The sequence below is a fragment of the Bos mutus genome, chromosome X (genome assembly GCF_027580195.1).
Source record: "Bos mutus isolate GX-2022 chromosome X, NWIPB_WYAK_1.1, whole genome shotgun sequence".
Taxonomy (NCBI): domain Eukaryota; kingdom Metazoa; phylum Chordata; class Mammalia; order Artiodactyla; family Bovidae; genus Bos; species Bos mutus.
Window position 1 is genome coordinate 80,174,204 of NC_091646.1, and position 14,865 is coordinate 80,189,068.

General features: G+C 40.5%; 1 protein-coding gene across 7 annotated transcripts in view; it reads left to right on the forward strand.

The window, feature by feature from the left end:
- The window catches only part of PHF8 (PHD finger protein 8), a 97,803-nt gene that overhangs the window by 22,916 nt on the left and 60,022 nt on the right, over positions 1-14,865 (forward strand). For all 7 annotated transcript variants that reach the window (XM_070366295.1, XM_005888460.3, XM_070366296.1 and 4 more), the window contains 5 exons: positions 8,524-8,609; positions 8,993-9,101; positions 11,616-11,776; positions 13,000-13,141; positions 13,867-14,053. In XM_070366295.1, coding sequence (XP_070222396.1) covers positions 8,524-8,609; positions 8,993-9,101; positions 11,616-11,776; positions 13,000-13,141; positions 13,867-14,053 — 685 coding nt within the window. The remainder of the gene's footprint in view (positions 1-8,523; positions 8,610-8,992; positions 9,102-11,615; positions 11,777-12,999; positions 13,142-13,866; positions 14,054-14,865) is intronic.

Consider the following 14,865-nt stretch of genomic DNA (forward strand, 5'->3'; position numbering starts at 1 on the left):
GGAAAGATACATCCATCTGAATGCAGAGTTCCAAAGAATAGCAAGAAGAGATAAGAAAGCCTTCCTGAGTGATCAATGCAAAGACATAGAGGAAGACAATAGAATGGGAAAGACTAGAGACCTCTTCAAGAAAATTAGAGATACCAAGGGAACATTTCATGCAAAGATGGGCACTGTAAGGACAGAAACAGTATGGACCTAACAGAAGCAGAAGATATTAAGAAGAGGTGGCAAGAATACACAGAAGAACTACACAAAAAAGATCTTCATGACCCAGATAATAATGATGGTGTGATCACTCACCTTGAGCCAGACATCCTGGAATGCGAAGTCAAGTGGGCCTTAGGAAGCATCACTATGAACAGAGCTAGTGGAGGTGATGGAATTCCAGCTGAGCTATTTCAAATCCTGAAAGATGATGCTGTTGAAGTGCTGCACTCAATATGCCAGCAAATCTGGAAAACTCAACAGTGGCCACAGGACTGGAAAAGGTCAGTTTTCATTCCAGTGCCAAAGAACGTTCAAACTACTGCACAATTGCACTCATTTCACATGCTAGCAAAGTAATGCTCAAAATTCTCCAAGCCAAGCATCAATAGTACATAAACCTAGAACTTTTAGATGTACAAGCTGGGTTTAGAAAAAGCAGAGGAATGAGAGATCAAATTGCCAACATCCTGTGGATTATAGAAAAAGCAAGGGAATTCCAGAAATACATCTGCTTCGTAGACTATGTGAATGCCTTTAACTGTGTCGATCACAACAAAGTGTGGAAAATTCTTTAAGAGATGAGAATCCCAGACCACCTTACCTGCCTCCTGAGAAATCTGAATGCAGGTCAAGAAGCACCGGTTAGATCCAGACATGGAACAACAGACTGGTTTTGTATTAGGAAAGGAGTATGTCAAGACTGTATATTGTCACCCTGCTTATTTAACTTATATGCAGAGAACATTATGTGAAATGCCAGGCTGGATGAAGCACAAGCTGGAATTAAGATTGCCAGGAGAAATATCAATAACCTCACATATGCAGATGACACCACCTTTATGGCAGAAAGCAAAGAGAACTAAAGAGCCTCTTGATGAAAGTGAAAGAGGAGAGTAAAAAAGCTGGCTTAAAACTTCAGCATTGAAAAAACTAAGATCATGACATCTGGTCCCATCACTTCATGGCGAATAGATGGGGAAACAATGCAAACAGTGACAGACTTTATTTTCTTGGGCTCCAGAATCATTGCAGATGGTGACTGCAGCCATGAAATTAAAAGATGTTTGTTCCTTGGAAGAAAAGCTATAAGAAACAATCTAGACAACATATTAAAAAACGGACATTACTTTACCGACAAAGACCTGTCTAGTCAAAGCTATAGCTTTTCTAGTAGTCATATATGGATGTAGTAGTTGGGCCATAAAGAAAGCTGAGTGCTGCATAATTGATGCTTTTGAAGTGTGGTGTTGGACGAGACTCTTGAGAATCCCTTGGACTACAAGAAGATCAAACCAGTCAATCCTAAGGGAAAGAAGGACTGATGCTGAAGCTTCAACAATCTGGCTACCTGATGCGAAGAACTGACTCATTAGAAAAGACCTGATGCTGAGAAAGATTGAAGGCAGGAGGAAAAACGGACGACAGAGGATGAGATGGTTGGATGGCATCACTGACTCGATGGACTTGAGTTTGAACAAACTCCTGAAATTGATGATAGACAGGGAAGCCTAGAGTGCTGCATTCCATGGGGTTACAAAGAGTCAGACAAAAGTGACCAACCAAACTGACTGACTTGCACAGGGGCCATGGTAATCTTCTCTGTATCATTACCATTGGAATCTTGATAAAGATTGTTTTGTATCTATAGATGGCTTTGGGCAATGTGGACTTTTCAACAAAATTGATTCTTCCAATCCATAAACCCAGGATATCCTTCCATTTCTTTGTGTTTTCTTCAATTTCTTTCACTGATGTCTTGTAGTTTTCAGTGTAGAGATCTTTCACCTTCTTGATTAAATTTATTCCTGAGTAGTTTATAGTTTTTGGCACTACTGTAAATGGAATTGTTTTATTTATTTTTCAGATAATGTTTTTGGTTTATAAACATACTACTGATTTTTTCATATTAATTTTTTAAATTAATTTTTTGTTTTTGGTTGTGCTAGGGCTTTGTTTCTGCGTGTGGGCTTTCTCTGTTGCAGTAAGCAGGGGCTCCTCTTTTATTGCAGTGTGTGGGTTTCTCATTATGGTGACTTCTCTTCTTGTGGAACATGGGCTCTAGGCCCATGGGCTTCAACAGTTTTGATGCATGGGCTTAGTTACCCCATGGCATTTGGGATCTTCCCAGATCAGAGGTTGAACCTGTGTCCCCTGCTTTGGCAGGTGGATTCTCAACCACCAGGGAAGTCCCGCATGTTAATCTTTTTATCCTATAACTTTACAGAATTTATTGATTAGCTGTAACAGTTTTGGGATGGAATTTTAGGATTTCTTATATATAAAATCATGTCACCTGCAAACAGATAATTGTGCTTCTTCCTTTCCAATTCTGATGCCTTTTCCCCCTCTCTTGCCTGATTGCTCTGGCTGGGATTTCTAGTACTCTATTGAATAGAAGTGGTGAGAGTGAGTATCCTTGTCTTGTTCCTGATCTTAGAGGAAAAGCTTTCAACCATATACCATTGAGTCTGATGTTAGCTATGGGCTTATCTTATATGGCCTTTATTATGTTGAAGTACATTTCTTCTCTACCCTACTGAGTGTTTATGAATCAGTGTTGAATTTTGTCAAATGCTTCTGTATCTTCTTTTGAGATCACTTTTTTCTTTCATTCTATTAATGTGATGTATCACCTTTATTAATTTGTTTATGTTGAACCAGCTTTGTGTTTCAAGGATAAATCCCATTTGATCCTGGGAAATGTTCCCTTTAGTTTGCTGCTGAATTTGGTTTGCTAGTATTTTATTGAGAATGTTTCTATGTGTATTCATCAGGGATACTGACCTGTAGTTTTCTTTTCTTGTAGTGTTCTTACCTGTCTTTGGTACCAGGGTAATCCTGGCCTCATAAAATGAGTTCTGGAGTGTTCCCTTCTCTTTGATTTTTTAAAAAAGAGTTTAAGAAAAATTGGTGGTAATTCTTCTTTAAATGTTTGATAAAATTTACCAATGAAGTCATCTGGTCCTGGGCTTCTCTTCTCTTTGGGAAATTTTTGTATTTATTACTGATTCAATCTCCTTATTAGTCTCTTCAGATTTTCTATTTCTTCCTGATGCAGTTTTTTCAGGTTGTATGTTTCTAAGAATTAATCTGTTTCTTCTAGGTTGTCCAATTTTTTGACTTATAGTTGTTCACAGTTCAATCTATTTTCTTTCTGTTGTTCAGATTGGATAGTTTCTGTTGTTCTGTCTTTAGGTTTACTATTTTTTTCCCTCTATTGTCTACATTCTGCTGTTGAGCCCATGCAGTGAGTTTTCATTTAAGTTGCTTTAGTTTTTTCTAAGGGCTTCCTTGGTGGCTCAGTGGTAAAGAATCTGCCTGCCAATACAGGGGACACAGATTTGATCTCGGTTGGGAAGAGTCCCATGGAGAAGGATATGGCAACCCACTCTGGTATTCTTGCCTGGGAAACCCCATGGATAGAGGAGCTGGTGGGCTACAGTCCATGGAGTCTCACAAGTGTCAGACATGACTTAGTGACTAAGCAACAACAGTTTTTTCTAAGAATGTCATTGGTTCTTTTCTATATTTTCCATTTCTTTGCAGAGATTCTAGTTTTTGCTTATACTTTTTATTTATTCATTTGTTTCTGGCATGTTTATAATTGTTATTGAAGCATTTTTGTGGTTGCTCTTTTAAAATTTGTCGGATAATTCCAGCATCTGTGTCATCTCATTAGTGAGATTACTGATTTTCTTTGTTCATTCAAGTTGTGATTTTTCTTGTTCTTGATAAGCTGAGTCATTATTTTCATTATATCCTGAATATTTGGGGTATTACGTTATGAGACTCTGGATGTTATTATATCTTGTTTTTGCAGACTTCTTCAGACACTGCACTTCATTGTCAGGGTAAGGGGTAGGTACTACTCTTTACTGCCAGGTAGAAGTAGAAGTCCAGGTTCCCCCACTTGCTGTCTGTTGACACTCACTACCTCAGGTACTGCTGTCATCTGGTCAGGCTGCCTTCTCTCCATTTTTCAGAGTCATTTTACCTTTTATTTTTCTTACTGTCCTAGATTTTTAGCTGTACTTAGTGAGAGTAATAGGGAGAAGTACATTTACTCCATTATTCCTGAACCAGAAGTGACCGATTAATCTTTCAAATAGCTCTTTGGAGCTGTTATTTTCTCTCATGAGGTTAAATAGCTTGCTCAAAGCTACACACCCAGTTAGTTGTTCAACCACAAGTCAAACTTGGGTCCCTTGGACTCTTGCTATAGGATATAATACTGTAGATAGTATAAGGCACTGCTGGGTTAAACCATTTTCAAGTGGGAGATAGAGAAAATCAGGCTTATAAGCTCACACACACTCCACATTTTTGTTCCAAGTGAAATCAAGTTAAAGTGGATACCACTCTCTTTAAAGCAGCAGAAGGGTAATCCACAGCTTTCAGAGTGTGTAGCAAAGGGAAGAGAAAAGAGAAGGCTTAGCATTCATATTCAGAGTTTACTAGATGTAGTATATGGGCTGCTGAATCCCTGGTCTGGAGAAAGTCTTGTAGGGTGTGGAGTTAGAAGGATCAGAAGGACAGCCTGCTCTGTTAGGGCTCATAGGTTGTTTTTGGAGTGGCATATTTTTTTAATAAATTTTATTTTTTAATAATTATAGATTCATGAAAAGTGAAAGTGAAGTTGCTCAGTTGTGTCTGACTCTGCGACCCCATGGACTGTAGCCTACCATGCTCCTCCATCCATGGGATTTTCCAGGCAAGAGTACTGGAGCAGGTTGCCATTTCCTTCTCCAGAGGATCTTCCCAACCCAGGGATAGAACCTGGGTCTCCCACATTGTAGGCAGACGCTTTACCGTCTGAGCCACTAGGGAAGTCTCAGCCTTAGTCCTTTACATTCTATTCATCTCTCTTTGCCTGCCATCCCCTGGCAACCACTGATCTTTTTACTGTCCCCATTGCTTTGCCTTTTCCAGAATGTTATGTAGTTGGAATCATAAAATATGTAGCCTGATGGTGTTCTTTCAAAGTTTCTTTCATATCTATTCATGGCTTGATAGCTCTTTTATTTTTTTTCAGTGCTGAATAATATTCAGTTGTCTGAATGTACCACAGTTTATCCATTCACCTACTGAAGGACATCTTGGTTGCATCCAGATTTTGGCAATTATGAATGAAGTGGCCATAAACATCTGTGTGCAGATTTTTGTGTGGACATAGTTTTTAGTTACTTTCAATACAGAGAGTGCAATTGGTTTTGTAAGAAACTGCCAAATTGTATTCTAAAGTGGCTGTGTTTTGCATTCTCACCTGCAAAGGATGAGAATTCCTGTTGTTCCACCTCCTCGCCAACATTTGGTGCTGTCAGTGTTCTGAATTTTGGCTATTCTGTTATGTGTATAGTGATATCTCATTGTTTTAATTTGTATTGTCCTATTGATATATGAAGTGGAACACCTTTTCATATACTTATTTGCTATCTGTACGCCTTCTTTGGTGAGGTATTTCTTCAGATCATATGCCCGTTTTTAATCGGGTTGTTCATTTTCTCACTGTTGAGTTTTAAGAGTTGTGTATTTTGGATAACAGTCCTTTATCAGATATGTCCTTTGCAAATATTTACTGTCAGTCTTTGGCTTATCTTTTCATTATCTACCTTTCATAGAGAGGGTTTTAATTATAATGCAGTCTGGCTTATCAATTCTCATTTTCATGGACTGTGCCTTTGGTATAACATCTAAAAAGTCATTGCCAAACTTAAATTTATCTAGATTTTTTCCTGTTATCTTCTAGAAGTTTTATAGCTTTGCATTTTGTATTTCAGTCTGTGATCCATTTTGAGTTCTTTTTTGTGATGAGTATAAGGTCTGTGTGTAATTTCATTTGTTTGCATGTTCAGTTGTTCTGGCACCATTTGTTGAAAGGCTGTCTTTGCCACATTGTATTACCTTTGCTCCTTTATCAAAGATCAGTTGACTCTATTTCTGTTGATCTGTTTCTGGGCACTCTTTCCTGTTCTATTGATCTGTTTATTCTTCCATCAGTACCATACTGTCTTGATTATTGTAGCTTTTTAAAATTTTTGCCACACCATGCAGCATGTGGGCTCTCAGTTCCCTGATAAGAATTGAACCTGCTACCCCTGCATTGGAAGCACAGAGTCTTTACTGCTGGACCACCAGGGAAGTTCTGATTACTGTAGCTTTACAATAAGTGTTTGAGTCAGGTAGCATTGGTCTTCCAACGTTGTTCTTCTCCTTCAATGTTGTGTTGGTTATTCTATGGCTTAGATATTTTGGACACTTAGTATATTGTGGCACCAATCCATTTAATGATTTTTTTTCTTCTAGCCATGTCCAGGGGTTCAGTGGATTGAGCCGGGGCTTGGATTTGCACGTGGGAGTGATGTAAAGGCAGTGGGGCAAGTGAGTTGAGGGTATCTGTAAGAGAATGGTTGAAGTGAGGAATGATGGAATCTATAAACTAGATAGGGAAGAAGGGTGAAGGCAATAGTAGTTGAACAGGTGAAAAGTAGAATCAAGAGATTTTGAGGGCAAAGAACAGGTGTAAAAAATGAGACCTGGATGGATGACCTTGTGGTCAGAGAGTAATGTGTGCATTTTATATTCCAGAGGTGTAGCAGTTGCAAGTATTGATAGGGTTTTGCGGGATGGCCATGAGAATTGGTAGCTGAAATTGGAGTGGAATCTCTGAAGATGAGAAGGTCAATGTGCTAAGAGGCTGGGATGTTAGGCCTCTATATCCTTTACTATGTCACGTGAGAGGTTGGCAGGACTTGAGATGGAGAGGAATCTGTGAGCAGGTTCCTCAATGAATGAAAAAGGTATGTTTGGGAGATGAGTAGCTGACAGTGAAGAGGAGTGGGAAGAGGTATGGATGAATGATACAAAACTCAGAAGAGTAGGAAATCTTATACAAAGATAGAGGAGAGATGATTTCAGAGTCTCACTGGAAAATGAGGGGGACGTCCACCGCTAGCCCAGCCCTGAGTTGTAAGGGTCTGGGAGAATGTACAGCTTCTACCTGACCAAGTTCTAACACAGTGCTTCTGAGACTTTCTGAGGTGAAGGACCAGGGTATTTTTTTTTTTAATTTCCAATCTGTAATGGACTAATGCTTTTATGAAATAAAATGTCCCCAATTTATTGATCTGCAACAGATTTACAGGGTTAGCAATGGGGAAGGTGATGGCGTCCTGATTCCAGGAAGTCAGTTCATGAGCATCGTCTTGAACCAAAATGGTTGGAGCTCTGCCTTATTTTTATGTTCCCTGTTCTGTGTGGCTGACCAAAGATTTTAAGAGTTAGATCTTAGCCAGAAGATTTTTAGAGGGCTGCTGATGACTTCTTTGGTGAGGAAGGGTTTACATTTTGTGAGATTACTAGCTCACGTACATGTAAACTGAGATTTCCAAAATTATGTCTTTCTCAGATATTATAATATGAAATTAATAATGCATGTTCATTGTAGAAAATTAGGAAATACAGATAAGGAAGAAAAAATGGTTACCATAATCCTTCACTGAGAGGGAAGCACTGTTTTCATTCCTTTTCATTTAATAAATTGCTCAATAAAGTTTAGGAGAAGGCAATGGCAGCCCAATCCAGTACTCTTGCCTGGAAAATCCCATGGACGGAGGAGCCTGGTAGGCTGCAGTCCATGGGTTGCGAAGAGTCGGACACAACTGAGTGACTTCACTTTCACTTTCCACTTTCATGCACTGGAGAAGGAAATGGCAAACCACTCCAGTATTCTTGCTTGGAGAATCCCAGGGACAGGAGAGCCTGGTGGGCTGACGTCTATGGGGTCTCACAGAGTCGGACACAACTGATGCGACTTAGCAGCAGCAGCAATAAAGTTTAAATGTTTGATTTTATATAGGAATAATATTTTAGATATAGTGGTTAAATAAAATATTATTATTAAATTATTATTAAAATTAACTTCACTGTTTCTTTTTACCTTTTTAATGGGGCTATTAGAACATTTAAAATTATATATTTGACTCACATTATATTTCTGTCAGACAGCACTGCTCTAGACTCTCTTCCAGCTTTGACCATTCTGAGTCTTAATGAAGCTTTATTGTCTGTACATTTTTAGCTCTGTCATAATTATTTTAGACCGTTGTGGTACAATAGAACTTTTTGCGTTGACAAAACAGTTTGATAATCTGCCCAATATGGTAACCACATGTGGCTATTGAGCACTTGAAATGTTCCTAGAGTGATGGAGGAACTACATTCAAAATTTTACTTAATTATGTATTGAACAACACAGTTCTAGACCTTATGAAAAATAAAATTTCCACAAACATTGGCTGATTTTCTCTTTTCTAGTTGTGTTGGTGTCGAAGAGGAGAAGGCTGCTGACATTGACCTCTACCACTGCCCCAACTGTGAGGTCTTACATGGGCCCTCCATTAGTAAGTAGATCTTGGGGTTTTAAAGAGAAGGCAATCCAGACAGACAAAGCAAAGGAAGCTTGGAAGGGAAATTGCCTTTGCCTGAGTGCTTCAGATTTGTCTCCCTTGGGAAATAGGAGAAGCTTATGTAGGCCCTGCAGGCCAGCAGCTGCTCCACTCAGAGGGCAGAAGTGCAGTTTCACCTCCCTCCCTTATTTAGGGATTCCCCAAAGGAAGCACCTATCCTCACCAAGTGCTTTTCTGAGTCCATGAGGGCTTCCTTGACTCCAGATGCTCCAGTGCGTTGTTAGATTGGAAGAGAAGCAAGATCTGCTGAGCCTTTTGCTTTTAGAACCATAGCCTGTAGCCATTTTGACTCAGTCTCTTGTCTTTTTCTGGCTTAGTGAAAAAACGCCGTGTATCTTCAAAAGGCCATGATACACACAAGGGGAAGCCAGTGAAGACGGGAAGCCCTACATTCATTCGAGAGCTCCGGAGTAGGACCTTTGACAGGTGAGGACCCCCTACTCCAAGGGCCAGTGAACGCTACTGCTCTGGGAAGCTGGGACCCATCTCTTCTCAGCTTTTCTACTGGCTGTCCCACTAGGTGCCTCCATCATTTGGGGATGTTTGCAGGGCTCTGTGAGTTCCCTTTGTGGGGAGATCTTCTGTTTTAGTCAGTTTCTGAGAAACATTGTTAGAGTTTCATTTGATGTACAGAGTACATTAAGGTCTACTTGTAGAAACTATGAGTAGATAGAGAGGCAGTTTTTGCCTCAGTCAGGAGAGGATATTTACATGTACCTAGGGAATGCTATAACTAGAAAGAGTCTTAAAAACCAGAAATTTTAATTCTCTCATTGTAGAGAAGGGGAAACTTTCTGGAAAAAAATTTTTTTGAGTAGTCATGTATTTCTTTTCCAATCAAGAAAATACTTGTTTCCTCAAAAAATTAAGATTGGCTTATTGAAAATAAACTACTTGAACAAAAATAATGAGTTAGAAAAATTAATGAATAAAACACTCTTTTGCTTAGTTTTTAATTCATTTGACCATTTTCAGCTCTCCTGTAAATGAAGTGTTATTTAGGATTATAAGTATTTCTTCAACTTAATATTTGTTTTATTTAAAGGCAATGAGTCTCATTTTTACCCTACCCCCCTCAGGTCCCTTCTCCAAAGTCAACCAATTTCTTGTGCATTCTTTCAGAAATAGTTTTTGCTTATACAAACATATATGAATGTGTGTGTTGCCCCTTTTTTAAAATTAAAAAACACAAATAGAAACACTTACTGTTCTATATCTTGCTTTTTAAAAAGTATAAATTCTGTATCTTAGAGGTCAATCCATAACAGCATATTCCGATGTTCTTCATTCCTTTTCATGGATATTTAGTACTCCATTGTATGAATGTATAGTTATTTAAGCAGTCCTCTTGATGAACATTTAAATCGATTCTAGTATTTTGCTATTAGGAAAAAAACGCTGCAGTTAATGTCTTTGTACTTAAGTGTTTGAATATGTGAGTGAGTGTATGTGTAGATTTACTACCTAAAAGTAAAACTGCTAGGTCAAAGGGTATGTGCTTTAAACATGTTTATAGATATTGCTAGGTTGTTTCTAATGTGACCACATCATTTCATACTCCCACTAAACAATGTGTGAGGGTCCCTATTTCCCTATTATCCTGGCTAACACTGCTGCTGCTGCTGCTAAGTCGCTTCAGTCGTATTTGCCTCTGTGCGACCCCATAGACGGCAGCCAACCAGGCTCCCCCATCCCTGGGCTAACACTATTTATTATCAAACTTTTTTTTGCCTTTCTAATAAGATAAAAAATGAGATTTCACTGTTTCCATGTAAAACATGATTAAGGAAGCATGTATATTATGATGCATTTATAAGTCATCTTTATTTTTCTTCTCTGTTAACTATCTGCTTACATTGTTTGACAGTTTTTCTGTTGGGTTACTGCCTATTTCTTATTGATTTTTAATAGCTTTCCATGCAGAAAATTTTAAATTTTAGGTAGTTTAATTTACTTATTACTATTTTTTGTGGCTACTGGGCCTTGTCTTTTCCATAATTTTTTCTACCCTGTGGCTTTATTTTTTTCTAATTTAATCTTTGTTCCATATAGAATTATGTAAATAATGAGCCAGACATTGATCTTAATATTTTTCCAGATGTTTATCCCAACACAATTTGTCAAATAGCCCATCTTTTTCTCCAACATGATTTTAAGAAAACCAGAAACCCCTGTTTTCTAGTTAACTAACTATGTATGTGAAGAGAGTGGTTGTAAAAATTGTTTTTGTTTTCTAAATCAATCTTTTCTCTATTTTCCAGTATTTTAAAATGGGGTAGTACTGCTCTGAAAGTGAAAGTCACTCAGTCCTGTCTGACTCTTTGTGACCCCATGGACTGTATAGTCCATGGAATTCTCCAGGCCAGAATATTGGAGGGGGTAGCTGTTCCCTTCTCCAGGAGATCTTCCTAACTCAGGGATCAAACCCAGGTCTCCCGCATTGCAGGTGGATTCTTTACTAGCTGACCCACCAGGGAAGCCAAAGAATACTGGAGTGGGTAGCCTATCCCTTCTCCAGGGAATCTTCCTGACCCAGGAGTCAAACCAAGGTCTCCTGCATTGCAGGTGGATTCTTTACCAGCTGAGCTACCAGGGAAGCCCAAGGTGCTGCACTGGGTTAGTGTAAATCAGCTAAACTTGTCTGATACCTCTTTTCTTCTGGGGCAGGCTGTTGACTGGTTTGTTCCTTTGTCATCTAAAGAAGAGCGTTATATTGACAGGATATCCTGGATTTAACTTCCCACCTCTGCCAGTGGCCTGGCTTCTTGCCTTCGATAGGTCATTTCTTAGCTGGGATGTGAAGTTTATGCCACTTATTAATTGCCAGCCCACATTATGTCCCCTCAGGAAGACCCCACACCTTTGGTGAGTGAAAGCATCCAGTGAGGCCTTCAGTAGCAGAGCTTGTAGGGTTCATGCTTTCTCTTGTGTGGCCCACAGTTCAGATGAAGTGATTCTGAAGCCCACTGGAAGTCAGTTGACCGTGGAATTCCTGGAAGAGAATAGCTTCAGTGTGCCCATCCTGGTCTTGAAGAAAGATGGATTGGGGATGACGTTGCCCTCACCATCATTCACTGTGAGGGATGTGGAACACTATGTTGGTAAGCACCACAGACCCTTTTAACTGTGACATTGTTCACTCCCATCAAAACATATGACCCTTCCCTTCCAGTTTTCATTTCTTTTCTAGCCATCTTGGAAATCTGAGGTGATGTACCTTGCCCAGAGTCATTCTTAGGCAAAGCTAGAACCAAAATCGTGGTCTTTTTTCCTTTTCCTCCTGCTGCTGTTGCTGCTAAGTCGCTTCAGTCATGTCCAACTCTGTGCGACCCCATAGATGGCAGCCCACCAGGCTCCGCCATCCCTGGGATTCTCCAGGCAAGAACACTGGAGTGGGTTGCCATTTCCTTTTCCAGTGCATGAGAGTGAAAAGTGAAATTGAGGTTGCTCAGTTGTGTCCGACTCTTAGTGACCCCGAGGACTGTAGCCTACCAGGCTCCTCCGTCCACGGAATTTTCCAGGCAAGAGTACTGGAGTGGGATGCCGTTGCCTTCTCTGCCTTTTCCTCCCGCTGCTGCTAAATCACTTCAGTCATGTACGACTCTGTGTGACCCCATAGACGTCAGCCCACCAGGCTCCCCCATCCCTGGGATTCTCCAGGCAAGAGTACTGGAGTGGGGTGCCATTGCCTTCTCTACCTTTTCCTTCTAATAGACCACAAACTCCAGGCTGAGCCCCATCTTTTACCTGGGGAATTCCAAAGATTGTTATGACCTCTTTGTACTCTGTTGAAATGAGAAAGCCTTTGACTTTTGCCCTCATATGCTAGTTGTATTCTGGACATGAGTTTTAGGGGAGAGGAAGAGAAGTGAGGAAGCAGGACCCAGGCAGATGGATTGTACTGTGAGACTGTGTGTCAGGCATTTCTGTTGCCCTAGCATGTCTGGACCTGGCACATAGGTCTAAGGAGAGTGTGAGGAATACCTACCCCCACTTCCCATATGTGTCCGACTCTGCGACCCATGGACTGTAGCCTGCCAGGCTCCTCCGTCCATGGGATTTTCCAGGCAAGAATACTAGAGTAGGTTGCCATTTCCTTCTCCAGGGGATCTTTCCGACGCAGGGACTGAACCCGGGTCTTCTGCATTGCAGGCAGACTCTCTGCCATCTGAGCCACCAGGGAATAATTCCCCCACTTCCCATATATGTGTAGACAAACACATTGAGAGCAGTTTTCAGTGTAAGGTCACTCTAGGGACTGATTAGGGGATGAGTGTTCCCTGGTCCCTGAGGCCACTTGGTACAGAGCCTGTCTCTATTCCAGGTTCTGACAAAGAGATTGATGTGATTGATGTGGCCCGCCAGGCCGACTGCAAGATGAAGCTTGGTGATTTTGTGAAATATTATTATAGCGGGAAGAGGGAGAAAGTCCTCAATGTTATTAGTTTGGAATTCTCTGATACCAGGTAAGAGGGGCAGGGGTAAGTAAAAAGCCTCACAGAGTACCCAGGACTTGTATATACTGAGTATGTATTAGTGTTCCTCTCCCTTCCTTCGGGTGGTTTCTTCCTTTGGCATGGGGAGCTGGTTTATACTTTCTAGGGTAGTTGCTCACATTATAACAACCAAATCATGTTTCTCCTTTACAGTTTCTAGCATTGGATAGATTATTCAGTGGCTGTTTTAATTAATTTTTGTCTCTTTTAAGATCCAGGACAGCTTCCTTAGACCTTTTTTTCTGGTATGTAGATTGTGGCATGGTCACTGTTTAACTCCCAGGATAGCGCCACTGTCCCAGATAAACACTTCTTTACCTGAAACTGAGCTCTGACAGGTTTCTCTACTTGATCTTCATAAAGAAGACACTATGACATAGGGACAATACAATACTATTAAACACCACATGCCAAGTGAGTGGGCCTGGGTGTGGAGATTCTGAGCATTCAGTGGAGGAAATGATCACCTGTGACTGGGGATGGCTGTGGAGCTGGGACTTGGAACTTCCATAGCTGAGTAGAAAGAGAATGCTGACTTGTCTTACAAAAATAAGTGTACTATGTGCTCTTGGGGATTCTGTGGAGAGAACTTCTTTGTCTTCCCTGGTTCTCACTAGGATGGGGGGCATTTTATACTGGCTTCAACCTTCGATTCCCAATCAGCTGACATCTGCTCTCCACCCCTTCCTTGATAGGCTTTCTAACCTTGTGGAGACACCCAAGATTGTTCGGAAGCTCTCATGGGTGGAGAACTTGTGGCCAGAGGAGTGTATCTTTGAGAGGCCCAACGTGCAGAAGTACTGCCTCATGAGCGTGCGGGATAGCTATACAGACTTTCACATTGACTTTGGTGGCACCTCGGTCTGGTACCATGTGCTCAAGGTAAGGATGGGTATGGTTTCTGAAGACAGCCAGGCCTTGGGCCTCCCTGTTTGTTTCAAGTGGTAGCATAAAACAGGCTGCTAAGGCCTACCTGCATCCCAGATTCTATTTGGGTAACATTTACACATAACTACTCTTATCAAGGTTGGGTATTGAGTGGATATGCAGTATAAGTTGTCTCTGCTTCATAGTTTTGATGATTAACTTTTTTAAAAATAACAACAGATGTCTAAGGTTTTCTTTGTTATCTTAATTGAACCAATCTGTACTCCTACCTCTAGGTATGGAAATGTCCGTATTTACTGCAGAAATTTCTGGTAACATGAGACACTCAACCTCCTCCCAAGTTTATTGAATTATAATTTTTGTTACTATGACATTCATCGGTTTTAAGTTTATAGTTTAATGAATTTTGACAATTGTATAAATAGTTGCATGACTGCCACCACTGAAGATAGAGCATGTATGAAGTGTTTGGTTTTTTAAAAAAGTTTTATTTATTTATTTTTGGCTGCACTGGGTCTTCATTGTTGCACATAGGCTTTCTCTAGTTGCAGCAAGTGGGGGCTACTCTCCAGTTGTGGCGCATGGGCTTCTCATTGCACTGGCTTCTCTTGTTGCAGAACATGGGCTGTAGGGCACATGGGCTTCAGTAGTTGTGTCATACAGGCTCAGTAGTTGTGGCTCGCAGGCTCTAGAATGCAGTTCTGTAGTTGTGGCATATAGGCTTAGCTGCCCCAAGACATATGGAATCTTCCCGCATCAGCGATCAAACCTGTGTCCCCTGCATTGATAGGCAGATTCTTAACCAC